The sequence below is a fragment of the Embiotoca jacksoni genome, unplaced genomic scaffold, assembly GCF_022577435.1.
Source record: "Embiotoca jacksoni isolate LCO1_2020_lvr unplaced genomic scaffold, fEmbJac1.0.p SCAF_48, whole genome shotgun sequence".
In the NCBI taxonomy this organism is placed as follows: Eukaryota; Metazoa; Chordata; class Actinopteri; family Embiotocidae; genus Embiotoca; species Embiotoca jacksoni.
Genome location: NW_027185401.1, coordinates 760,846 through 787,608, shown reverse-complemented (window position 1 = coordinate 787,608; position 26,763 = coordinate 760,846). Strand labels below are relative to the sequence as shown.

The window sequence follows — 26,763 nt, the reverse complement described above, 5'->3', positions numbered from 1 at the left end:
CAAAGGTCCCAGGTCGAGAAGAGAGTCCCAAACCCCCCCCCCCCCCCCCCCCCCCCCAAAAAAAAAAAACCCCACAAACCCCAAACACCACAGGGCTCCGGAAGCTCAACAGAATGGTATACGGACAGGAAAAACACGATTTCTCAATAGTTGTATTTATACCGGCACAAACCATCTGAGAATCAATCCTATGTGGCAGCAAACACTCGTCAGCTTATAACAGCGCTGAAAACACAACATGTAACAATGACATTTCTTTTTCTTTTTTTTTAAAACTGTCCATTTTTTTTTTTTTTTTTGCTGCAAACTAAAACCTCAATATCTTTCTGACATCAGTTGTTTTTGTGCTCATTTTCAATCCATGTAAATCCCGTGTCCTTGTCCGTCAAATGCTAGCATGAAAAGATACTGTCTTCTAAAAAAAAACAACGATATATTTGTTGTAAAGTTACAAAGCTATAAAAAACTTCAGCAGTTTCGGAGGAAAAAAAAATCCATACAATGGAATCAGTGCCGTGACGGAGTAAAGCTAAGAGTGACGAGGACGGCTGAACCTGGAGGCGTTTTCACACTTTCAATTTGACGTTTGTTTTTGTTGTATTTGAACAGCAAAGAAGACTTTTAAGTGCAGTGCAGATATCTGGCATACAACAGCATGTCTAATAATTAGACGAAATGTCCATTTCTTTTAGTTTTACAGCGTTTCTGTTTGGGGGGTTGTTCATGACCCTGTACTGGATGTTTTAATAGAGCCTGAAACGGCGGCAACACTACTCTTCCTGCCAATGTTGGCCAGTAAAAAAAAAAAGTCATACTATGGCATTTTGTCCAAAGAAAAAAAAAAGAAGAAAGTCCCTGTAGTCCAAAAAAACATTTCCCCCCGCAGACCACCAACTTTTTAACACGACACCTCCAGCTGCAAAGGAACCGTCACCCTCGCCACCTTTTAACGGTTTGAATCAAAGTACGGTCTCGAATCGTTCTTCGTAATCAAAGTTCAATTTTAATGATATCGTGCCGGTTCGACCATGCAACAGCAGTCACACACACACACACACACACACACACACACACACACACACACACACACACACACACACACACACACACACATAAATCTTTTCCCGTCCTTTTACGACACATGACGGGACTGTTGCGCAATAATGTGAGAAAAAAAAAAGAAAAGAAAAAGATGGTTCGATCCGTCTGCACCACCAAATGAACTGAAATGTTATTTCTGAGAGAGAGACACATAAAAAAAAGGCACCAACGCAACACGTGAGCTACTTAAGTGTCGAGAAAGGCTTGAGGACCGGCCCCAGAGAGAGGAAACAATTCAAACTCATTAGAAAAACAATTAGTAAGAGGAAAATCTGCAAAACAAAGGGTATAAACTCCCCCCCTCCCCCCAACGTCGCTCACCAGCGTGCGTCACCCCCATCCGACGTTTTTCTTTTTCTTTTCTTTTTGGTCCCTGGCGTAAATACCATTCACACCGACGTCACGCGGATCACGACCTCTCCCGAGTCACCGTCCTGGCCGAGGTTGCTCCGGGGCACCAGGCCGGGGCAGAAGGGCGCCAGGCAGAGGCAGGCCCACGGCCGGGACCCCAGCTGGGTGGCGTGCAGCGGCCCGCTCGGCCCCAACGTGGCCAGGGGCAACCAAAGCGTCCTGGGGGCCAGCGAGGAGCGGCCCGCGCTCGTCTCCTCCATGTCCTTGGCCTTGTCGTAGCTCTGGACGTCCCAGTGGAGGTTCACGGCCCGCCAGCGCATGAAGACGTTGTACACCGCCGCCCCCTCGTGGACAATCAGGCCTGTTGCACAGACAAAGCACAACGTGAATGGAAAATGTTCGTCCTCTCGAGTCCACCAGTCAGGACTAGCTTCGCCTTCTTGGTCTCCAAGTCTTATCTCATTATATACTCAGTTTCACCATTGTTTAGGTGTTTGTATACATGTTTTTTTTTAATTTTAGCTGTAAATATATCTATTTATGCTTTGCACGTCTATTTATGTCAGTTTCTGCGTTTGTAAATTGAGAGAAAAAGTTAAAAATGTACTTGTATGTGTAAAAATACCTGACCAATAAAAAGCCGATTCTGATTGGCTGTTCAACACCAGCCTGTAATAATGTAGCACCGTACGTCATGGCACCTGACACTGTTGTTTTTTAATCCCAAATTGTATTTATACATTTTTCGTGTGTGGTTTGTGTATTTAGTCATTGGTCTTACTTTAAAAAAAAAATATATATATATTTTTATCCATTTTATTTCTATTGTATACGTATTTGTAATTTTTTTCTCATCAGGTGCACCTTTTTTCTTTTTTCTTTTTTCCCCAACTGTGTTTCTACGCTGCTGTGACGACTACATTTCCCCACCGTGGGATTAATAAAGTCTCATCCGACCTTATAAAGTCGTATCTTCTCCGTCACGGTGACATTTTGTGATTTCGTATTAAAATGAAAGTATCTTTTCTGTTACTCCTTGACTCGACAAAAAAAAAAAAAAGGATGCTCGTCTCTAGTGCTGCAGCTGCGTTCGCACACGCACACGCACACGCACACGCACACGCACACGCTCACCTACGCAGACCAGGTCCATGAAGCCGTACATGCCGTAGCAGATCTGGAAGAGGACGTCGTGGCGCTGCCAGACGGCCTGCGGGCTGAGCGCCGACCACAGCAGCCAGGAGATGCTGGCCACCAGGAAGAGCGAGCCCAGGAACACGGCGATGATCTGCACCTTCTCCACCAGGGTGATGGTGATGGACTGCCACTGCACGCGTCGAGAGGACAGAGGACAGGCGTGAAAAAAAACAAACAAACAAGAAGCCTTTTTTATTTTATTTATTTTTTTTCATCCGTCATTTAAGGAGAAAAATCTGAATCTTCACGGAGGAGTTATTGGAAAGAAAAAAAAAAAAGTATTAGAAAAAGCCCGCGTGTTTACGTGACGTCATCTTTTCGTACCGGAGAACCGTGAACGCGAAGCGAATTTCAAGGTTTTCATGATTTAAGATTTCGAACTCGACTTTCAGACAGTTGAACTGAAGATGTCAACAAAAAAGAAAAATATCACCGATCCCTGAACAACTACATTTAACGACGTTAAAGACATTTTAATATCCAACCTCAGCTCATAATTCACCTTAAGAACATATGAATGAAAGGACTCGCGTTACATCTTATGCATTATGAACAACGTCTACAACATAGGATGAGTGGTCGACATAGATTTTCAAAATATTGACTTAATATTTATCGTCGCCTCGGCAAACATATTTTTGTAATGCATCCACATTAATGTGCACACATTAGTACATTTACGACCGGTTTAAGAACACTGATGTGCATTTCCTCTGTTGTCCATTAAATGAATTGCACAAAGGCTATTATTATTATTATTATTATTATATTGTATACGATCTGCCTGCGGTCGCCACGTGTTGTACCAACAAAACATGTGAAACCCTGATTTCTGGTGGAGACAGACACGTTTTCTAATGATGACAAATATGTAAGGTTCAATTTTAGGGGGGAAATACAAGTCTTCCATCTGATAATAAATAGATAAATAATCATTTTGACCAGGGACGGTCGTGACACCTTGACATCTGTTGCATAATAATAATAATAATAATAATAATAATAATAATAATAGTCAGTAGAAACACACTTGATCTCATTGCGTCAATATTTTTTCATCCCTACAATATCGTTGCAATATTGATATCAAGGTATTTGGTCAGAAATATAGGCCTAATTATATATATATATATGATTTTGTCAAACGGTCACTACAACGTAAATGATAGGTGTAATGTCTTTCATTTTCGAGTATTTGATTGATCAATTATGTATATTTTAAGTCATGTTACAACCAGGCAGCATCAGTACATATTATATATTATCAAATAATTTTCCCAGGAAATCAAAAATCATTTACACTGCAAAAGCCAATTTTGCCAGGTTACAAACTTTAATGTGTCAGCTACTCAAACAATGTATTTAAGTGGTTTTATGAAATATGTACAGATTGCAAAAATCGATTTAAGTATATATATATATATATATATAAGCTCCTTTTTTTAATATTTGAAAACAACCGGTCAAGATTCGAAGTTATCATCGTGTTTATTTAAAAGTCCGTAAAAAAACAAAAAAAATCAATATTTGTGATCGATCACGATCAAGCGGAGCTCACAAAAACCGCAGTAGCAGCACGTGAGAGCTTAATAGACTCAGCTGACGGCGACACAGACCGCTGTGACGTAACACAGACCGCTGTGACGTAACACAAGAACGGAATCGAACCGCTGTCCGACATCAACAGTGCACGTGACGCCGAGCGAAGAGCCACCAAAGCTAACAACCTCAAAAATAACTTCCTTCTTTCCACGCTTGCCAAAACAGCGGAGACGCTTCCTCACCGCGCTCATCATCATCATCATCATCATGCCCCTGTCATTCACGGGTTGGAGAGAGCGCGTGCGCACAGACAAGGCATCCTTCAGGCAGATGGTAAACTAACAAAAGTCAATTCATTTAACCGCTTTGTTTATTTTAATTCACAAATGCTGCACGTGCGGCAAAACAAGTAGAAGTATCCAATTACATGTACTCAAGTACTTGAGTACAACCTCGAGGTACTTTCGCTTTTTACTACATTTCATTTCTGCTCCACCTCGTTTATCTAAACAGCTTTAGTTACTTTTTAAATGAAGATTTGACACAAATAACATCATAACAAGCTTTTCAAATTCAACATATTGTTGACAAGCCAGTAGTTTACCAAGTCTTCTGACGTCATACAAAAACAGCTCGTGTGTTAGTTGGGAGTGAAATATTTCAGATGTCTAGTTGTTAACTGATTATTTGTAAACTTCTCACGTGGTTTCAGGTTTGATTATGTCACCTGAAGCTCACCTAAATGCATTTCCTGCTCTAACGCTCCACCTAGTGTTCAAACACACAAACTGCATGTCTATATATTCACCCGTGTATTATAATGAACATGAAACAAACCAAAAACTACATTATGGCTGCAACAAAATGTCTCACTAGAAATCAAAGATCACAGCGGTGGAAGAAGTGTACAGGTCCTTTTACTTAAAATGATCATAATTATACATTTTATTTGTATTAGACCTTTTATACAAGTGATGCAGCTCAAAGTGCATTACATGAGGTTTCTTTTATCAATGTTACCGCTGTAATGCTTCATTTTAAAAAAATAAAAATCTGTTTTTACATTTTAAATGTTAAAGCAGTTCAAGTTTGCTCCAAATGTGAGTTGTTTTAAAATCATGTTTCTGTTTGTCGCTTCCTTAAATCAAATGTGGGACAGTCTCCTAAAGTCCTAATTTTTAAATCCAGATTTTTTTAAAAATTTTTTATGTGATTAATGTGAAATTTGTGTGATTATATCTTTTATTTTATGTCCCTGTGGAGGCGCAAACCCTGAAAGGCAGACTGTCGATCGGCTGGAGCAAATTTCTGAACAGCATCACGACGCAAAAGGTACGAAAAAAACCTAAAAAACACGAGTCACAAAGACGACGAAAGAAAATCCGTCAATGCGAAGAAGGTCTAAGATGTTAAAAAACATTTTCCCGTCTCCCTTCTGTTCTTCCACAGCCGGCGTCCCGCCGGGTCAGCGGGACCCTCGGCTGGCTGAAAAACCGCATCAGCCGCCGCCGGGCGCGTCACATCAGAAGGCGGCAATACAAACTCATGACCGGGCAGTTTCAGGCCACTCTGAAAACGTGCTGCAGCCGCGGCAACGTCCCCGAAAAAGAGATGAAGGAGGCCAAGGAGAAGTGGAGGGAGGCCATGAGGAACGTCAGAGAGGAGGACGAGCGGAGGAGAGAGTCCGTGCGTCAGAGCCGACAATAGCGAGACCGAATAGGAAGCGGCAGAATCAACAACTCGCAGACGGAAGATTTGTTGACGACGAATGCGGTTGCAGACTTTTTTTTATTTTGATTTTTTATTTTTTTTTTTTAAGGCGGACTTTGCAGACGGGAACTAAAGCCGTGCTCGGAGCCTCGGCTGTGTGTTTGCTCAGTCTGCCGGTGACTCAACTCCCATCTGCAGCAAGCAGATATGAAAACGTTCCTCGGTGAAAGGAACGGATATTTTAAGCCCCTCTGGAGTCTCTTCGGAGGGAAAAGAAGGTCTGAAGGAAATCCTGACGCTCCGAAACAGACGGCGAAGAGGAAACGTAAAAGCGCTCGTGCGGGTTGACGAGTCGACGCTACGACCATCGTTGCTTCTGTGTTTTCTTGAAAATAAACTCTGCGCTACCTTATTTTGAGCTTTTTTTTTTGTTCTAGTTGAGCGAAACGGCTTCATGGTTCAGTGCTGCACTTTCATAAAGGCAAAAAAAAACACATTTTAAAACAGAAAAATTAGAGCAGCAGAGGAAAATACATCCTGATGTAAAGTCTATAATGTGACAACACTGGATCCCACACTTCCCACAATGCAACCTGATTGTATCTGTCACAAAGACCGTTTATAAAAGTGTTCGTAGCTTCCGGCTCTGAAAAATGACGCCGATGCGGAAGTGTTTTAAACTGCAATACTACCGAGTGCCACCAGAGGTCGTCTCCGAAAAGCCTCCATAGACTCCCATTTAACTTCTCATAAAATTTTAAGTCAATAAATTTTGTCACTTTGTCTTATCAGTTTTCTGGAGATCGATCTGAAAATAATGCATCATTAATTAGACAATAAGCTTCAATAAGTCAAGTTTTTTTGGGGGAGGGGCGTGTCTGTTTGATTGACAGGCCTGCGGTGCAGTGAGGTTACAGCTGTCTGTCACTTCCATTTTTTTCACCGCAGAGAAAGTGACTTTTGTTTTGAAAGTGTCACTTCTCTGCAGGAAAAATCCTGGGAATTTTGGCAAAATTGCAATCTCGTGCAAAAAAATCCTGGAGATTGCTCGAATGTGCGTCAGTAAATCACGACTTCCTGGAGCGACAAACGAATGCACAGCAGTATTTTTTTTTTTCCCCGGCTCAGATTGAGCTCGTCGGTCTGCTTTGTCATGCTGATAAAATGAACTTAAAGTTTATATCCTGGACACCAGAGCAGCTCTGTTTCTGCTGGGTTTACATCCTAATCAGCAGATTCGTCCAACTCTTTCTAAATCTTACGAGTGGCGAGTCATTCGTGGGAAAAAAAAACCAATAAGCTCTATTTAAAGGTGTGTAACAAAGAAGTACACTTTCCACATTTGGGTTTTGAAACTGAGTTTTAAGGGAAGAACAGCTCTGGCAGACACAGGTGGGTTTGTTGTTGTCAGTTTGCCAGTGCAGCTGCTTTTCTCCAACGGACAAGCTGTGAATATTTTCTGAGCATAAATCTAACCGCTGGGTCGATACATCAGCGACTGTAAAAAAAAAAAAACAACAACTGTAACTTCAACGGTTTTATCACTGAAAAAGAAAAAAAAAGAGAAAAGAAGTGGCTGCAGTTTGGTTACAGATCAATTTTTCGTTCAAATCTGCAAACAGCGTTGGTTGTCAATTAAAACGCGTGCACGTCCAGATGTCGCTTTTCCTCCACCATCATCTGGCAGACGAGCGCACGGGCCCTCAAACAATCTCCAAAAAAAACCAGTCGTTGTTTCGAGGATCACCAGAAAACGGAGAAAAATACATTTTAAAGAGAAAACGTGATGGCATCTTTTAGCTGAAACCTGCATTTCACAATTTATTTTGTCATTTTCACGAGACTCTGGACGGGACCCGTTTTTTATTCGTTTGTCTGACTGACGCGAGCGCATCGTCTAGCTGCTACCTCGCTAAACTGTTAGCCGCTAGTGGCTTCTAGACGCCCGCCTATACGGACGAGACGTATTTGTAGAGTTCAGTTCCGAAATGGGCTACGCAACCAGAAAATAATAACGTGGTTGGTGTTAGCGAGGTCTACGCGTGCTAGTGAGTATCAGTTTGGAGGACGCAGAGGTCACGTGACACAGAAGAAAAAAAAAGGCCTGACGAGTCTGTACAAACGGAGGTCAATTACCCGGTCACATATTGATATTCTTCAAAGCTTTCTACGATGTCATACTTGTTTCACGGTCATATCCGAGTCATCGGGTTTAAAACCTCTGCTGTATTCGATCCGAACACCGCCGGAACAACCTCGACGCCGTCGTTACCTGCCAGGGTCTCTTCATGTTGATGGCGATGACCTGGAAGCGGTAGCAGCAGAGCTCGCAGGTCCAGCAGCCGCGCTCGCTGATCCACTTCAGCAGGCAGTGCTGGTGGGTGTAACGCACCGAGCCGTCGCACCGGCACGGGTTCAACAGGTCGCCCTGGAAACGGAAAGGAAAGGGGGGGGGGGGGGGGGGGGTTAAGTATGAACAGAGATTCATTTGAGGGGATAAAATGACTGAAAAGGAAAAAGAAAAAACTTCTAGCTCGAGTTGAAGTTAGGTTCAGGTTGAAGTGTCAGGAAATACATATCGACTCGGAAACAAACTTCTCTTCCGACAGAATCGAATCGCGAACGCTGGAATCGGGATCCAAAAACCCACCTCTGAATTTTTGGTATTTTATTCCGACTTTTCCGTTTATTAATGTAAAAATACAGAAAATATTTAAATGAAATGACAGAACAGCAGCGGTCTCCAACCTTTCTCTGCATTTTAGCTTCACTCCATCTTTGTACTTCTACAAACTCTTAACAACAAAAATGAGGAAGCGGCGAAACAAAAAACTGGGAGCGAGCTGATTAATATTCACATCTCGTCCAGCGTTTCTATTATTTTTACCACTTCCTGTAGAACCAGTGACGGATTAAACACTTAAAATTGTATTTTCGTCAGGATTTTGAGAGGAACGATCTGCTTTTTGGGCTCAATACTGGAGCCATCTATCCAATATTAATCTCACCTCCATTTTTCAAGGTCTCCGTGTCAAACTTTCCCATCATCGTGTTTGCGGTCGCCTTTCGTTTTGGCCTTTTTTCTCCCAGCAGGCCATGCATCAAACAAAACGCAAGGCTTGTTCACCAAGAGGGCCTCGCGCAGGCATCGCTCAGATCGATGATCATTTCTCAACACTGGAACCACTCGCGGATATTTTAACGGCAGGAAGCAGCAGGACATTAATCATTACAGCCGAATCTATTTGTTCTGATGTTGTTTTTTTCTTCTTCTTCTTCCTCGAGGCATTCCTCAAGCAGCCATTACTGCAGCTTTGACCCGCCTGGCCGGGCCGTGAGTGGCATATTAATAGTATATTAAGGTCAGCGGTCAGAGAACTCGTTTTTCATCGTGTCATATTAACCTTGCGGGTTTAAAAAAGGACCTCGGAGGCTTTCGCCCGAATGAACCGTCGGCTAGTATCCACTGAAGTAGTGTTTGATAAAAAACAAAACATCAAGGGCAATTTTAATACATCTCCGACTTCTGTAAAGGGGCATTCGGTACAAACGGCCAGTGAATTCAGGAGTCTACGACAAGGTCAACGAGGCTTCAACTTATGCATGAAATATAACTATAATACGTCTACGTCTCACTCACTGGATTATCCCGGAGCTCCTGGATAATCCAGCGAGTGAGCCTTGAGCTCATCTCGCCGGGGTTTCAACGTCAACAGCAGCCGTCGACAGATGTTTGAACAAACCATCGAGCTCAAACTTCAAACAAACCGACAAAGAGGCCCTCGACGTGCTCGGAATGACAGAAGAGCTCAGATGGGACTGAAAGCTGCGGGAAAAGCGGGAAACTGAACTTCGAGTAGAAATTGTTTGGTCGACTTTTCTGAGACAAGATCAACTATAATTATCTCCTTCCTCGGTTTTGTAAATCAAACAGCAACGGCGTCTAAAAATTATTGAAAAAAACCCTCCACTGACTGGTGATTTAGCCTCTTTTTCCTCGTGTTTAATACCATTTTTACTGTTTATATGTTCAGAAATGAATATTCAAAAGTATCTAATTTCAGTTTTACAGTGGTCTTGATAACTGGGTGAGCTCGCCCCGCCTGCAGCCTCGTATCAGAATCAAATACGAGCCTGGACCCGGAGGCAGAGAGATTAGATTAGCTCTGGTAGACAGGATATTCACTTAGACGTTTACCGCCCCGACTCCTCTCTCCTTCTCTCCTGCCTTTAAGCTCCGGCAGCAGGGACGACTCGCCATCACGAGCCCTAAAAAAAACGAATAAAAAAAAAAAAAAAACGAGGCTGCGGAGTGTCAGATTTCAGAGTCCGTTCGTCCCCCGCAGGTCCACATCTGTCCGTCCACCTCCGGGAGGACCTGCGGACAGTTTAAGACTCCGGGACGAATGTTCGTGACGCAGGAAACGGATGACGAGTCCTCTCAATATGATGAACAGTTTTACCTTCGTCGTCTTTGACGAGACCTCGACTCGAATTGATATCGAGATAAGCGCCGATTTTGTGATGACGCAACACATTTCACAAGTATTCTAGCACTTCGTGAGCGACGTGCTGCTCCTGCCCTCAAAATAACGCTGTCAATCAGTGCCACTGTTTTTATTGTGTCGTTTGCTTTTATTGCTTTAAGTGCATTTCTTCACTTTATTTAAAGCACATTTAATTTTCTCGTTTGAAAGATGCTGCGCTCATAAACTTATGCATTTTTTGGTTTGTTAATTTTTTGGGATAAAACACCAATTTGAGTTTTTAAACCAACTTCTCAGTGCTACCGTAAAACCTAATATATGGCGTCAACACGTTTTAAAAAAGAACTTGGAGTGTGTTTTCGTGTCCATTTCCTGGCTTTCTCTTGTCCTTAAATCAGCCTCGGATGCTTTGGATTTAGGTTTGAACACATTTCTTTAAAAAAAAAGAAAAAAAAAAGAGGGTATATTAACATTTTCAGAGCAGCTCGCAGCTCCTTTAACTCGTCAGTGAACGTACAAACACATGACTAAGCACTGGAATGAATGAGCAGCAATGGCTTTTTTGGTTGCATTACTGATCATCGACACCCACGTGTCTCCTGGGAGGATAAATTTATGTTTATTTCCAAAGAGCTGAAAACTGCTGTCAAAAACAGAAAAATGCTCTCAGTGTCGCCAGCAGTGAAAAAACGCTTCAAGATTTGAGCTCCTGTAGAACAATAAAACACCTTTTCTGCACTTTGGAAAGTATTGATTTGACTTTTTTATGTTACTTTATCATAATTATTCCTGAGTTAGAATAACGGCATTTTGACCTCTGAACCTCGACCTCTTTACTGTGTGTTGAAGAAGCTGTTCTCAGGATCTCGTTGTACAAAGATGTTTTGGAACGGAGTTTTCTTTCATGATACTTTAAGATCAGTGTGATAGAAAGTAAATATTTGAGTCATTTTACACCTTAAAAGTTCATTGATGTACCCGTCGGTGACGCTGCAAACTACCCTTAAACTAAAAGTTGTGTTTTTATGAATAACGGACACGTGACATCTATTTGTATTCGACTAAAAAGGCGGAAAAACAGTAAGTTGAACTGTAATCTTTGGTTTTTCTGTTTATTCCTGTGGAGTTTGTCTTTGTTGCGTGTGCCAGTAGAAATAGTAGGTTTTTGCTCTGCGTTGTGTTTGCCTCCTCTCACCCGTCCACCGACCGCAGATGGAAATTAGCCCGCTGCTAAATCTGGCACAAGGCGTCTTTCCTCTCTTTGGGATTAATCTATTTTGTACAAGGTCCCTGCTATAAATAAATTGAATAAACTAAACGGACCGAAGCTTGTTGGCCGTATACATATCTATCTGAAAAGACATAATTTACTAAATATAAAAAAAAAAAAAATCATAAACCAGTGAAGTTGCATTTAAGATAAATGCTTGTTGGTTGTTGTTTTTACATAAATTACAGTCAAATTCAGCCTTCCTTCATTGAAAGTAAGTTGTTCTCTCTATTTATATATATATTTAATGAAAGTGGAGAGAAACGCAGCCCATGAAGAAATATTTCATCCGTCTATGTCGACTAATGGGGTCAACTGAGCTTTAAAAAGCTCTGTCCGTGGTGCTGAAGTGACATTTTAGCTGTGTGAAGTTTTTCATGGGAGATATCGTGTGTTGAATCATGTTCCACAATGAATCATCATTTTTTTCTTTGTGGTTTATTTTTTTGCGAAGAGTTTTTGAGGGCCTCCAGAGACCCTCCACAGGGTTCCAGATAACCGTCAGCGGGTTTATTTTGGTAAATACCCAAATATTGGCAACTTATTGGGAACACCACAAACATTAGTCGCGGTTGGTTATCCTGTATCCATCCGTGCGCCGGTGCTACGACGATGGCGGAAGTGGCGTGTGGTTGGATCAGTGTGGTTTCAGTTTTTTACAGAAACAAGACACTGCGTTATATTTAGAAATGGTTTCAGAATTTCAAAATGTTGTCTTCAGTACTAACTCCCAATAGCTAAAGGGAGAGTTTAGATAATTAATTTAAGTAAAAAGCAGCTCTACAACAGTGTTAAGAAACACTTAAAACGTAGCATTACACTTTTTCTTTGGTAAGACTTTGAATTATTATAAAATATTGTTGAAAGAAAGTGCTGCTTGTGCAGTATTGCTTTAGTGTTACAGACATTATACAGTATATTATGGTATTGTGTTTTAATACTGATGTGTTACCTCCAGTAAGTCTGCTTGAAAGAATAAGTCCTATAAGTCGAAGTCCTATAGAGCTCTCTGAAGAGGTGACTTCAGCACCATGGACAGCGCCCTGTAAGCTGCCAGTCAATACAACTTTCGCGTCTTGCTTCTGATTGGCTCGTTTCACAACTGAAATCCGTGTAATCAGGTGAAGCCTCCACTCAGCAGGTGCACCTCTTTTCTTTTCTTTTTTTTTTTTATACACGAGACAAGTAGCTGCTGTCAGCCGATCAGTTTCCGTGTCCTCACCTTTAATTCAACTTTCACCATTCACAAAAAAAACCAGGACTTTTTCAATGAGTTGACCAGAGACAGATCTGATATCAAAGTCCTGCGCACGCACGCGCGCGCGCGCGCACACACACACACACACACACACACACACACACTGGTGTCAGGAAAAGGTCAGTGGCCCACGTACCTGCTCTGCGCCTTGGAAGCAGATCCGGCAGCTGGGAGTGGGGATGCAGTTCTCGCTGCTGCAGTTTGAGTGCATCGCCTGCGCCTTGCAGGATGTGCCCCCGACCTCCCCGTCCTCAACGGAGAAATTCCCCTCGTTGTTCTCCTCGCTGATTTTTTCTACGTTGCCTCCACACGCATCACTGCAGCTCCGGCCCTCCCGGCAGCCCTCTGCCTCCTTCTTCTCCTCTTCTTCTTCTCCCCCCTCCTCCTCCTCCTCCTCTCCTTGCCGTGCCTCGTCCTCATCGTCGGGGTGCGGACGTCCTTGGGAGCCGCGCGGTTCGCCTTCCTCCCAGGTGTGGCGGCGGTGGGTGCTGGTTGTGCCCTCCCTCGCCTCCCCACGAGCTGGACCCGCCTCTCCCTCCTCTGTGCTCATAATAAAATGAAAAGAGTCCAAATAAAAATTGCATAGATGTTCAACCCAAAACGCGCTCGCTCTCGTATTCACCACCGACGACTGCGACTCGGGGGGGCGTGGAGGGGAGTGGGGGGGTGATGCAGCCTTTCGGTGCTCCGGGATCACGGATGCTGTCGGCGAATCCGCCTCCGAAACCGAGCCGTGCGCTCCTGTAAGCCGAACCCTACAAGCGCGGCAGCCCCGGCGCCAGTCTGCAGATCAGCGGCCGGAAGCCCCCCGGTGCTGCGGACCGTCGGTGGGCTGGATCCGCCTCATGCGCTCCGGAGACCCGGGGAGCATTTCCAAGCAGCCTCCACGCATCGCACCGGGGACTCGCAGCCGGTGCTGAAGCGCCTAAATCCCCCCCCCCCACCTCCCCTTTTCCCCCTTCCCTTCCCTTCCTCCTCCTCCACCGCCTCTTTTAGTCCCCGTCGAGGAAGCCGATGGCAACACAGCAGTGGCAGGGTACCAAATCCTGTGCACGGGACAACCCGGTATCACCCTGCTGAGGGGCTCTTGAGCAAAATACAAAAAAACAAGTCCGTTGCAAGTTCTCTGCTGAGTCAGGAAGCAGAAAAGATAATTTCCCCGTGTGTGTGTGTGTGTGTGGGGGGGGGGGGGGTGACCAATCAATCACATTATCATCCCATTAATATGATGGAGGAGATAAGTTTCCAGACCCACGCATGCAGACACGGAGAGAGAGAGATGAGCTGCATCCTACTCAGCAAGCCCCGGTCGGCCGGTCGGTCGGTCGGTCGGTCGGTCCGTGCGTCCTCCTGCCTGCCTGCCACAGGGAGTAGTTTATGTGGTGAGATGTGGCGACCCGCAGCTCCCTCCCCGTGCTAAAGGGGGTCAACCTGCTGGGTTGCTGATAGCATCGTTATCAAGGGGTGGTGGCTTCATCCTGTCTGAATTTTAAAAGAGCTTCCCTCAGCCCATAAATGATTGAGCTACAAACCTCTCATAAGCCTGGTTTCTCTGAAGGTCAAACGAAGCCTTATTTAAATATAGTCCAATAAAAAAAGATTTGGTAATCATCAGGGAGTCCTGGTGGGGGCCTGAGTGTTTCTTTTTTGTGGCCCTTAGGATACTCCTGATGGTGTTTCAGGGTGAGAAAGTCTCTCTGGTGGTTCCACAGGGACCGAAGGAGGCTTCGGGGAGGGGGGTCTCCGATTTTAATGGAAAATTGTCTTTTTGGGAAGACATTGTTAAAGTGACGAAAATGGATCTGGACATAGTTTTTCTTTACTCTCTATCTCCTCCGACGACAACAGGAACTTGGTAGTTTTGAAGAAAGCTGCGTTGGTCATCATCAGCAAAGAAGAGTCCTTCAAATCGAGAAATATTCGTCTGCAGGCGACCAAAACAAAGTCATTTCTTACTGGATGTTGATCCGGCAAGGCTGGCTGTGCCGCCGGGGGCTTACATCGCTGGGTTTCTAAATGGGGTTTGGAAGCAATTTTACTTTTTGGATTGACTTCATGGTTAAGACAAATGGCAAAGAAAATGGTAATAAAAATTAAAAAAAAAAAAAAAAAATTAAAGGGTAAAATTGAAGGTATTAAGCTTATAATGATACAAAATGGAGAGAAACAGCCGATCTTTGATTTTAAAAAGCTGCATCCAAATATTATTATTTTACATTATGAAGTTATTCAGCAATAAAATCTTCCGATATGAGCCATAACAGTTTTACCATTGAGGGTTGCAGTACATTACAAACCTTAAAGTGTTATTATGAGCACACAGATGTTGCATAACTTATTCCTACGGTGGCCCATTGTGAGGAATTATTATTGGTCTGAAACAGTTGTAGTCAAAAGGGACATTTAACGCCTCCGTAGAGGTTTTAAAGGGAAAAGTGGGCTGTTGTTTTTTTTTTTAATTAGCTTTTAATTACAGGTCAGGAACAAAATCTGAGTCTACAGCCTCTTTTATAATCCACATCGTTATTTATATGAGTTTAGAGCTGTTAAATGTTTCGTAAACAAAAATAATTTCAAAATAAACCATACTTGTTCCTTCTATTAGGATTTTTTTTTTTTAGCTTTAGCCATATTTTAAGATATTATTAGTTGCATCAAATGTCCAGAAAAACTAAAAGGGAAAAAAAAAAAAAAAAGGGAAAGTCTGTTAATACAAATTTTTTTTTTATTTTTTTTTTTTTTTTTGTGTCCTTCCTGCCGTCCCCAAGGGGACAAAGAGTCGGATCGTAAAGGTTAAAAACTCAGCTGGGAATTTGTTTGAAGGTATAAATGAAGGACGACGGTGCTGCAAGATCAACAAATCATCCTTAATAAAACATAAATGAAGCCCTATATATTATATTTAAAGTGGACAGATGATTTGTTTTTTTTTCCTGATGAACACATATGGCGTCAGTCCTCCAGGATTTAGAAACGGGACAAAATGTCTCATTCATTGCCAGGGACCTTCCCCTTGCTGTTGGCCAGTATCTTATTATCATTCTCCAAATGGACCTGATAATAAAGTTGGAGGATCCTCGGCCGGCCAATCATGTGTCAGAGGAGACTGCTTTTCCAAGAAGAATCTTCTCTCTCCCTTTTTTTTTTTTCTTTTGAGGATGTCTATCGCTTTCCGGGGAGCGGGGGCCAGTAATGGACTCTAATGCAGCAAAGGAAATTATCCACTCATATCCAATCACTACCTACGAGGCACCGATCAATACCAGGTCCCCAGGGCCGGGAGGGAGACCGGGCTCGTGCTGCGAGCAGGGAGGGCCGGCCGGGCGGAGCTGCCTCCGTTTTGGAGAGCGGCGAGGGCCGACCGAGGACGTCTCCGAATGGACTTTTTTGGGTTTCACCTTCTGTCTGACAGCGTGACGTCCGATCCGCTGAATTTAAAAGACCTGTTTTTTTTAGTTTTTTTTTATAAAGGGCCGTACTATATAAACTTAAAATGACCAAATCTGATTTGTGTGAATAGAACAGTTTTGATTTGTCACCAGTTGACTTCATGCTCCATCAGCGGTCAATAAATCTTTTACTGATGGTTTATTCATCAGTTATAAACAAGTGGAAATCATAAGAGTGTCTATAAAGTAGTAGTACCACCGAGTGCCACTAGAGGCTGGCTCCAAAAAAAATAGACTCCCATTCAACTTCTCTCAAAAAGTCAATAATTTTTTCTTTCAATGCTTTTTTTTTGAGCCGACCTCTAGTGGCACTCGGTGGTATTGTAGCTTTAAGGCACTTCTTGCATCGGAGCCATTTTTCAGACCCTGAAGGAAGTCCGACAAAAGTGTGGTAAATTGAAAAGTCTGCCGCCACGTTGAATGATAATGATGAAATTCTTTCATTTAAATCCAGAATAAAGCTGATGGGAATGTTATTAGTTTTGCAAGTATTTGTTCACAAGATATTAAAATCTAGACCTGATGACACGACAAAAAGTTAGTGGATCACTAACGTTTTAAAGATTTATCCCAAGATCCCATAAATATCTGCGAAAATCTCAAAGCAAGTCAACCAATAACTGTTGAGATTTCACTCAAAGTCACAAATATCGACCTCACGGTGGCGCTAAGAGGAAAAAGTGAAAATTAATATCGGCATAAAATTAAACACCAGTTCATCAAAGGGTCGTCCAAATAGTTCAATCTGGACTAAAATGGTGGACTGACTGACCGACTCGAGAGCCGTGCTGATAGCGTGACAAAAAAAAAAAAAAAGTGTTTCCTGGAAACAGGAGGAGGTGGGGGGGGGGGGGGGGGGGGAGCCAATCAGGACCGAGTCCAGTTAGTTCTCAAATCTGTCCAATCAGGCCATTTTTTAAGATATATATAATAAAAACAAAACAAAAAAAAACCTTTACTTCAAGTGATGTAAAAGAGGAGCTGCTGTCTGCAAATAAATGACAAAACTTTGAGTTGAGTTTCTTTAAATCAACGGGCAGCTGGAGTCGGAGATGACCGGTCCAACCGTCACCTCCTCCGCTGACTTCCACCAGTGCTTAATGCCTCTCGGCCATCCGCCCGCGGACACTCCACCCCGAGTCGTCCCGATCAATTAAGTCTCCTGCTCGCCGTCGGCCTGTCTGCGCTCTCCTCCCTCCCCCCCCCCTCCATTTTTCTCCTGTCGACTCCCGTCAAACAAGCGGCGTGCGCGGTGAAACGGGCAGAGTGCCCTCAGACCCCTGAAACCGACAAAACACTCTCTCGGCCTCGTTCGGGGAAAAAAAGAAATAAATAAAGAGGAAGTGGAGCGGCTGCCAAAAGATAAAGTGGAGCGCCGCAAAACAAATGGAGTAACTGAGCTCATTAATGAGTCAGTGCGGTGGAGTCAGCATCCTGCCGAGCACCCCCCCCCCCCCCACCCCCCGATCGGCTTTCGATGACATCATGAGTCATCGGTAAATCTGACGTGCGCGAGGAGAAACCACAGCGATGACGGAGATGAAGCTCAAAAAATACAGTTATTCAACATTATTTAAGGAAGACGGCCGCTTTATCCAATAAATATTAAACACATTTATTTGGTTGGATACGTTACGATATCATGTCATTAGTTTAAAAAAAAAAAAAAAGAAGTGTTATTTAATCGAGTCCAAAATGGTCAAACAAGTCCGTAACGTTCATCTACTGCAGCTTTTAATACAATCAATACGTTTTATGAAATGTGATTCATGATTTCCACTTGTGTTTTTAGCAGTGAATTTGAAAGCAGGTTTTAAAGCGCTCCTATGGGCGAGTTTGGATATCTTAAAAAAAACCTAAAAAATTTTAATAATGCGACCGCTTTTCATGTGTAAGATTTCAGTGAAAGTTTCTCTCTCCGAGGTTTTTTTTTTTTTTGCTGCAGTCTTCAAACCTAAAAACCAACAACTCCATTTAAACACAACGCGCTCGTTTTTGAGTTTTTCTTCCCGCCAACCGATCCGTCGTCCGCTGCAAGTTAATCGTTAGTTTTTGTCGAGCCGACCGGTCCGGGCGACTTTTTGTTTTTCTTCCTTTTTTCAGTTTATAGCTTTTCCCAGTTTAGAACATAACTTGGATTCTGAAGTGCTTCTGCTTGGTGGTGTTGTTGCTCATGCCCATCTTCAGCATCCACTTGGACTTCATCATCTGGACGTACTGCATGTCTCTCTGTTTCTGGTGGTAGGAGCCGTTGCCTAGGAGAGAGAGAGAGAGTTATTGTGGGAGTAAATGAGGAGTGAACACAAGGGGGCGCCCTTTACTACACCATTCACTGTGGGCTGGTCAGCAGGGGAGAAAATACTTCTTTTTTTTTTTATGGATATTAAAGGAAAGGTAAAAGTTGATTTAAAAATGGTTCCCAGTTTTAAGATGCCGCAAAGCCACAGCTGTGAAAATCAAGTTTCAACTTCAAGAAAGCTTATAATGTTTTAAACAAAGACAACCAGGTTTAGTTTTACAAGTTCGGTGAGTTTTCCTGAATCACTGAGAAGAGCTGTCAATCACTCAATAAGTTCTATAAAAGGTCACACGGTCGTGAATCGTTTTTATTTTTTTTCCACTGAAAGAATGAATTAAAAGTTAAAAAATAGAGAATATCACGCACATATGCAATTAATAAGGAATTAATGAAGTTTAACTAATTATTGATGCTTTTATTCTGAAGGTCATCTTTGGGAAGGAAGTGCTGGCGGCGCCGAAAAACAGTTTAAACCATTAAGCGCAAGGTGACGTTAAAATATTTATTTCACACGCCCCTGTGATCTCACCTCCGTCTCCTCCCCATCCCAGGGCTTTGTACTGCCGGAGAACCCTGCCGACCGCGTTCCTGTTGTGGGCCAGCGCCACCGCTCGCTGGGCTCCGAACCGCTGCTTGTAGTACCTCATGAGGGAGCGGTGGCCGATCGTCGCACCTGAAGAAACACAAAATGATGGGAGTCCGTCAGAAACACGAACCCACGGTCCAACAGACTGGTCAAGTCTTTAAAACAATCTCATTTGGGATCTCTACGCCGTCCTTTTCTCTCCCTGCTCCCGTTCGGGTGGAGGTAGAGGCTCCGCCCACCTCTGAGCCTGGTTCTTGTTGGAGGTTTGTGGAAATTGTTGAATTGCTCTGTATAAATGCTGTAAAGTTCAGCTTTGTGATTTGGCACTATATAAATAAAATTGAACAAAAGTTCAATTAAAAAGGCACAATTAACAACAAAATAAATTTCAAATTCCAGTTAATTTGAAGTTTTTTTTAATTATTTGTTAGATGCACATTATTTCAAACAGATTATTTTTTACCGTTTGACAATTATTTTCATACTCTGTAAATCTAGTATTTTTAATTTTGGAATTGTACTTTTTTTCCACCAATTGATTGTCTATTTATTTCAATAAAATGTTAAAAATCTACTGAAAATTTTAATTGTTTTTTTTTTTCCTGACTGAAAATAATTTTAAGGGGATTTTAAATATAAAAAAAACAGTTTAAATTGATACCAGGAGAATATTTTGGAATATTTGTTAAATGGTTTCCTGAATTTGTAAACCTGCTGGCTTCAGTGGTTAATTTACGCTTTTCTAAATGAACACTTCTGTTATTTATAATTAATACTCGATAATAATCAGCTCAGACTCTTTACTTATCGGCAGGATGCAGCATTTAAGTGCCTGGACTGGTTACGGTCAGATTCACAGCCACTTCTAAATAGTTTAATGCATTTGGAATATAGATAACAGAAAAATATGAATGAATGTATTTCTTCGGTTTCTCTGCAGATGACTGGTATAACTTAAAAAATTGCTGACTGCACTGACAATAAGACAAATATGGCGACGCCTTTTTTTTTTTTTTTTGGGTGGGGGTTATTCGAGTCTAATGGCAGCTCCAGATTTATTCGCCTTTGAGCCCAAAACATTTCAACGCACTTCTTTTTCTTTTTATCTCATCATAAGTCACCTGAGGGGAGAGTCAGCTCCAGCAGGTCGTCGTCGTACTCCAGATTTTTGTCGCCGGGCAGCTCTTCGTTGTCCATTTCAGCGTCCTCTACCTCCTTCCTGTCCGGGTAGCTGCTCCTGTTGGCGGGGGAAGAGAAATCCTCATTTTATTCTCTGCTCACCGTAAAGAGGATAAAACTTTATTATTATTATTATTATTATATTTGTTTTACCTGAAGTCATAGAAGTCGGCGAACTCCAGAGCGGCGTCGCCGTCCGTGAAGAGTTTACAGTGGCTCTTGTCCGTCATGTGACTCTGCACTGCTTCTGTGGAGTAAAACGAGCGCCCCTTCTCGTTGCACCATAAACACACGTTGCCGGCGCCGACCTTCTCTCCTGCAAACACAACAACAATTTCTAATTTATGGTCTGTAAAGTGTTCTTATTTTTTTTTTGTCCACATGAATCAACGTGAAAACAAAAGAAATTGGAATGATTTTTTTTTTTTTCAATACAAAACTCAACGACGACACGGTCGAGTTGTGTCTCCCGTGTTTTTATGTAATTATATCTTCAGGTGTAAACGGTGGCGGTGAATCCTCGCTTTCATTATTTTGCGACATATTAAACAACATAAAATGAAGCGATTAAGCAAATCATCGGCCTTTTCAGCATTTTTTTTTTCCCCCCTCTTTGCGTTCGCACTCACCGAGGTAACGGACGAGGCCGCCGAGGTCGGCGAGGAACTCCACGTCGGGGATGAAGAAGCTGTGGACTTTGGTCATGTGGGCGACGTTCTTCACCAGCGACTTGGAGTGGTGGCAGCAGAACAGGCAGTCGGCGACGGGGATGGAGCCGGGCAGAGCCGCGGGCCGCGGGTCGGACGAGGCCGCCGGGTCGCCGTCCTCCCCCCGGTGCGCCGTCTCCTCGCCGTCGACGTCCTCCTCCTCCATCTCCTCCTCGCCGCCGCCGCCGTCGTCATCTTCGTCCTCCTCCTCCTCCTCGTCGACGTCCTCCCAGTCTTCTGGAACATTTTTGAAAAGATAAATAAATTAACATCCAAATCCAAATCGCTATTTTCACAAGATTTTGACAACAACAACAACAACAACAACAATAATAATAATATCGAGGCCAGTTTCTGATACGAGTGACTATCGGACAACAGGAAGTACATTTGGTTTTATTTTCTCCTCGTCACCTTCCTCCGCCGTGGCTCCCTCTTCCTTCTCCCTCCTCTTGGCTTGCTCCTCCAGCCACATCATCCTCGGCGCCTTCTCCGGCTTCTCCGCCCTCTCCGCCCTCTGCTTCGCCGCCGCCCCTCCCTCCTGCGCCGCCTCCGCCGGGCTCGGCCTGCGCCCGTCCCTCAGCGCCTGCTGCAGCGCCTCGTTCCTGGCGTCGCGGTCGGGCTTCTCGTCGCCGAGGCCCTTCTCCAGGTTCTTCTCGTTCATCTCCTCCACCCTCCGCCGGGCGGCGAGCAGCGCCCGCCTCTCGGCCTGCTGGTGCTTGTGGGAGCCCAGGTGGTTCTGCCGGGCGTTGGCGCTGGCGAACCTCTTGCCGCAGACGTCGCAGCCCTCGGAGGCCGCCGCCTCGGTCAGCTGCTGCTCGGCGGCGGCCCGCTGCGCCAGCACGCGGTCCTGGAAGTTCTCGGCGGTGACGGGCGGCATGTCGGCCACCTTGCGCTTCAGGTTGTAGCGGTGCCAGTCGGTTTTGTAGTGCGCTCGCTGGAAGTCGCCGTCGGCAAACGTCACCCGGCAGCTGATGCAAGTGTAGGAGGCCATGACGACCTGCAAAGAGTCAAGTCAGGTTTATTAACAGCAGGAAAAAAAACAACTAAAAAACACCAGTTTTGAGGGACACGTGGAGCAATAATTCACCCTGCAGCTTGAGCACAATCAGAAAGAACATCATAGATTTGACGAGCAATAGTCAAGCGATATCCTGTTATAACCAACATATTCAAATCAAGCGCCTGAACTTGATGTTAAAGCGACTCTGTGAAGAAATCAAAAGATCTTGAGTTGACCCCCTAAACGGTTGGAAGACTTCAAAAACATCCAGGAGGGACGACGGGCTTCGAAATCAAATCGCATTTTCTTCCGTTTTGCGCCTCACTGGGACAATTTCTGTTAAATTAAATGTATGTTTAAAAATCCCCAAAAATGTTTGGGTTGCAACTGAAAAGATAAAACAAACAGTTAAATATACTTTTAATTTGAGACTCACGCATTCATTTTAATTCATCGTTCTCTTACTTGTAAATTTGGAGCCCTTATTTTGTTTTTAATCATTTTTTTTTAATCTTGTTGGTGTAGTTTGATGCTTACATCGTTTATGTCATAAACCGACGCGCTGGGTTTGAAATGTTGGTTATAAATATTAATAATATTAATTTTCATGCCAATTTTTTTTTTTTTTTCAAATATAAGAATGTAAAAAAAAAAAAGATCTCCAGATTTTGGGTGAATTTAAAGATTCATCAAAGACTTTTAAACGAATTAATACTGAGAGAAGTAAGAAAACTGTCCAACTGTATGAAGACATTCTTGAAGAGGATTAACAGCCTGTTTTTTATGTGTATATCTTCTTCCATCTATGTTTATTTACTTGATATATCTTGTACTTTTATTTGTTATTCTTCTGTCCGATCACCTTTTCTGCACGAAATAACGAGAACTTGTCTCCGCTGTTTGCAAATGTGAACATCTTGTTCAATAAAGTTGTTATTACGCAAATAAAAACAATAATAACATCTAATTTGTTCCGTAACGTTAAACTTTAAAACGACGTCAAACTTACGCAAGCTCGCGCGCTTGGAGAGTTAGCGTAGCGCGAGCTAACAGCTGCTAACAGCTGCTAACAACATGTCAAGACTCTTAACGGTAATTACGAAGACGAGCCGCAGCACGTTAACAGCCGCCGACCCCCCGGGGTTTCACTTACCTGTTCAGTGAAGCTGGCTCCTCCGAATAAAAAGTGTTTTTCTAATCTCTGTCTTTTTTTTTTTGTGACTGCGTGTTCCTGCCGTGAAAACAACCACCTCCGCGCACGAGGCTAACTTCCTGGTGAACTTCTTCTTCGGCCGTTTTATGGCGGATGGCATCCACAGCGGAAGGAAGGCGCATTACCGCCACCTACTGTATAGGAGTGTGGACCAGCGTTACCTACCCCCCCTTATAAACAAACAGGGGAAAAAATAAAATAAAATTAAATTAAATTAAATAGATTAAAAAAACTAAAAAAGAAAATAAAGGTTGTACCAATTCAGTGAACTAAATTATTTTACTAAATCCTGTTTCTTTCAAGTATTGCAATAACAATAACACTCCCTGCCCTGATTAAGTTCCTCAACTCCCAGCTTCCTCTGACATGTCTCGCTCTAGCGTGAATTTCCGGCAAGATAGATAGATAGATAGGTAGGTAGGTAGGTAGGTAGGTAGGTAGGTAGATAGATGGATAGATAGATAGATAGATAGATAGATAGGTAGGTAGGTAGGTAGGTAGGTGGATGGATAGATAGATAGATAGATAGATAGATAGATAGATAGATAGATAGATAGATAGATAGATAGATAGATAGATAGATAGATAGATAGATAGACAGACAGATAGATAGATAGATAGATAGGTGGGTGGGTGGGTGGATGGATGGATGGATGGATGGATAGATAGATAGATAGATAGATAGATAGATAGATAGATAGATAGATAGATAGATAGATAGATAGATAGATAGATAGATAGATAGATAGATAGATAGATAGATAGATAGATAGATAGATAGATAGATAGATAGATAGATGGGTGGGTGGGTGGGTGGGTGGGTGGGTGGGTGGGTGGGTGGATGGATGGATAGATAGATAGATAGATAGATAGATAGATAGATAGATAGATAGATAGATAGATAGACAGACAGACAGACAGACAGACAGACAGACAGACAGACAGACAGACAGACAGACAGACAGACAGACAGACAGATAGATAGATAGATAGATAGATAGATAGATAGATAGATAGATAGATAGATAGATAGATAGATAGTGTTTTATAACACTGGATCTCTGTCAAAATATGACTTTCAAACCCAAACTATAGAGTTTATGAAACTTATTGGTTATGATAATGTGTTTCATTGACACGCATCTGTGTTGTCAGGTCATTAACACACAGGTTTCAATCATTTAGTCACAGGGGGAAATGTCCAACTGTTTTGTTTTGATTTTTAATATCAATTATTTTATTACAATATGTTAGGAGTTGTTGCCAAGGAAACAAATAATTGCAAACTCAATTTAACAAAATAAAAGCACAAGCAGAAGGACCAGGCAATAAGACTGAGATACAACAATAGTTTACTTTATGAAGGAAATACTCTCCATCTGCATACGATCTGATTATCTATATATATATTTATTTATTTTTTTAAATTAAAAGAAAGGGAAGAAAAAAAGTGATCTGGACTTGATCTTTTAAACCCAATGCAATCTGAACATTTTTCAATTTATTTCAGTTTACACAGCTCAGCAGTGTCTTCACTGAAGTAAAGCCAAAGTCCAGCGTGGAGCGGCTGAGTGAACGTGGTCTGGACTCTGTGGAGGAGAGTCATGGTCTCAGAGACGCTGTAGAAGGACAGAGTACCTGCACTGTGATCCAGGTACACCCCCACTCTTGTGGACCGAGGACCTGAGACGGGAGTTTTGATGTTGTTGTGCCAAAAGATGTTATTGTAACAATCTAATGCCCAAGATTTGTCATTGTGTCCAAATCCACTTTCCTTCCAGCTCCCGGCTCTGCTGATATTCTTGTATGCGACTGCTACGAAACCTCCACATCTCCACTCGAACTCAAAGTAACAACGTCCGTTCAGATTCTCTCTGCTCAGGACCTGACACGTCTCACTGAATCTGTCTGGGTGACGATTCATTACTGTCGCTTTTCTGTTCCCGTTGGATAATAACAGCTGTGCATTGGCTGTGTTTGGATCCAGTGAGATTTTTCGTGAATATTTTATGAATTCAGCTCTGGTCTTTGGTTCTGGTTGTGACAGTAAATCATCCTCTTCATTCACTGACACTGGGATCTTCTTCCATTCTTCACCCAGAACTTGCTGTAGTTTATCTCTGACCTCTGACACAGCTGCTGTCACATCCTGAAAGTAGGTGAGAGGACGGATATGGATGCTGGATGAGTCTGTAGGCTCACTGAGTGCTGACACTGAGGGGTAGTTGTGCAGGAACTCGTTGTGATCCTCTGTGTGTGAGAGCTGCTCCAGCTCGGCGTCTTTCCTCTTCAGCTCAGCGATCTCCTGCTCCAGCTTCTCCTGAAGCTCTTTGACTCGACTCACTTGGGTTTCCTGCTGGGATCTGACCTCCTGCTTCACATCGCGGCTTCTTTTCTGGAGGTGACGCATCAGCTGGGTGAATTGCTTCTCGCTGCCCTCCAGTGTTTTCTCAGCAGACTGATTGATGTCCTCCACCTCCTGCTGAAGCAGCTTCGCATCTTTTTGTCTGTCCTGGATTTTCTGCTGGACGTTTCCTCGACTCCCCTCGAGCTCTTTCTGCCTCTCGGTCCTTTCTGCTGCAGCTGAGACGGTGTCGTGGTCTTTATGGTCATCCACAGGGCAGAGATAACAGATAATCTGACGATCGGTGCGGCAGAACATCTTCATCACCTCATCGTGACGAGAGCAGATGTTCTCCTGGAGCTTCTTGGAGGGGTTCACCAGCTTGTGTTTCTTTAATGGAGCGACATCATAATGAGGCTGAAGGTGTTTCTCACAATAAGAAACCAGACAGAATAAACAGGACTTGACAGCTTTCAGTTTTCTCCCTGTGCAGAAATCACAGGCCACATCTTCAGGTCCAGCATAGCAGTGATCAGCAGGAGCAGCTTGGAGTCCAGCCTTCATCAGCTCCTCCACTAAAACTGCCAACATGGTGTTTTTCACCAGGACAGGCCTCGGTGTGAACGTCTTCATGCATTGAGGGCAGCTGTAGATGTTATTCCACTGGGTTTCAATACAGCTCATGCAGAAGCTGTGTCCACAGGGAATAGCCACCGGATCCTTCAGTAGATCCACACAGATCGAACAAGAGATGGTTCCTCGATCCAGCTGAACTCCTTTCTGCGTCATTTCACCCTTTAGCAGCAGCGACTCTGAGAGGTTCACTTCACTTGAAGTAAACATCATGTGACTCTGCAGCAAATGAGGCTTTTCAGCTCTTACAGTTCAGCCCAGGTTGGTTCCACCCATCTTAAATCTGCAGATCTGAAGGGGGAGGGAACAAGGAAACATGTGGACAGAAAGAAGAGGGGGGATATTAGACTTCACAATTAGAGAGAGATATTGTGTTTGTAACCGTTTTAAAAACACAACTCCTTTCCCCTTTCAAAACACCATTTAGTTGGGAC

General features: G+C 43.2%; 3 protein-coding genes across 4 annotated transcripts; all 3 read right to left on the bottom strand.

The window, feature by feature from the left end:
* Positions 1–75: 75 nt before the first annotated feature.
* Positions 76–13,841, bottom strand: marchf11 (membrane-associated ring finger (C3HC4) 11). The gene is made up of 4 exons (XM_069170198.1): positions 13,053–13,841; positions 8,174–8,329; positions 2,587–2,779; positions 76–1,813 (listed from the first exon to the last, which is right to left on the bottom strand). The coding sequence occupies exons 1-4, from the start codon at positions 13,464–13,466 to the stop codon at positions 1,491–1,493; spliced, it is 1,086 nt and encodes a 361-aa protein (XP_069026299.1). The 5' UTR covers positions 13,467–13,841; the 3' UTR covers positions 76–1,490.
* Positions 13,842–17,964: 4,123 nt separating this feature from the next.
* Positions 17,965–23,425, bottom strand: znf622 (zinc finger protein 622). 2 transcript variants are annotated; one of them, XM_069170173.1, is made up of 7 exons: positions 23,293–23,425; positions 21,551–22,136; positions 21,059–21,370; positions 20,583–20,745; positions 20,372–20,487; positions 19,194–19,337; positions 17,965–18,620 (listed from the first exon to the last, which is right to left on the bottom strand). In XM_069170173.1, exons 2-7 carry the CDS (start codon positions 22,128–22,130, stop codon positions 18,487–18,489), a joined length of 1,449 nt encoding a protein of 482 aa, XP_069026274.1. In that variant the 5' UTR covers positions 22,131–22,136; positions 23,293–23,425; the 3' UTR covers positions 17,965–18,486. The 2 variants fall into 2 exon arrangements, with proteins under 2 accessions (XP_069026274.1, XP_069026273.1); XM_069170172.1 differs by having other exon boundaries at positions 21,059–21,373; positions 23,293–23,424.
* A 1,428-nt stretch (positions 23,426–24,853) lies between these two features.
* On the bottom strand, positions 24,854–26,518 carry LOC138210841 (tripartite motif-containing protein 16-like). Its single transcript, XM_069170175.1, has one exon. It carries the CDS (start codon positions 26,483–26,485, stop codon positions 24,854–24,856), a length of 1,632 nt encoding a protein of 543 aa, XP_069026276.1. The 5' UTR covers positions 26,486–26,518.
* Positions 26,519–26,763: the final 245 nt, after the last annotated feature.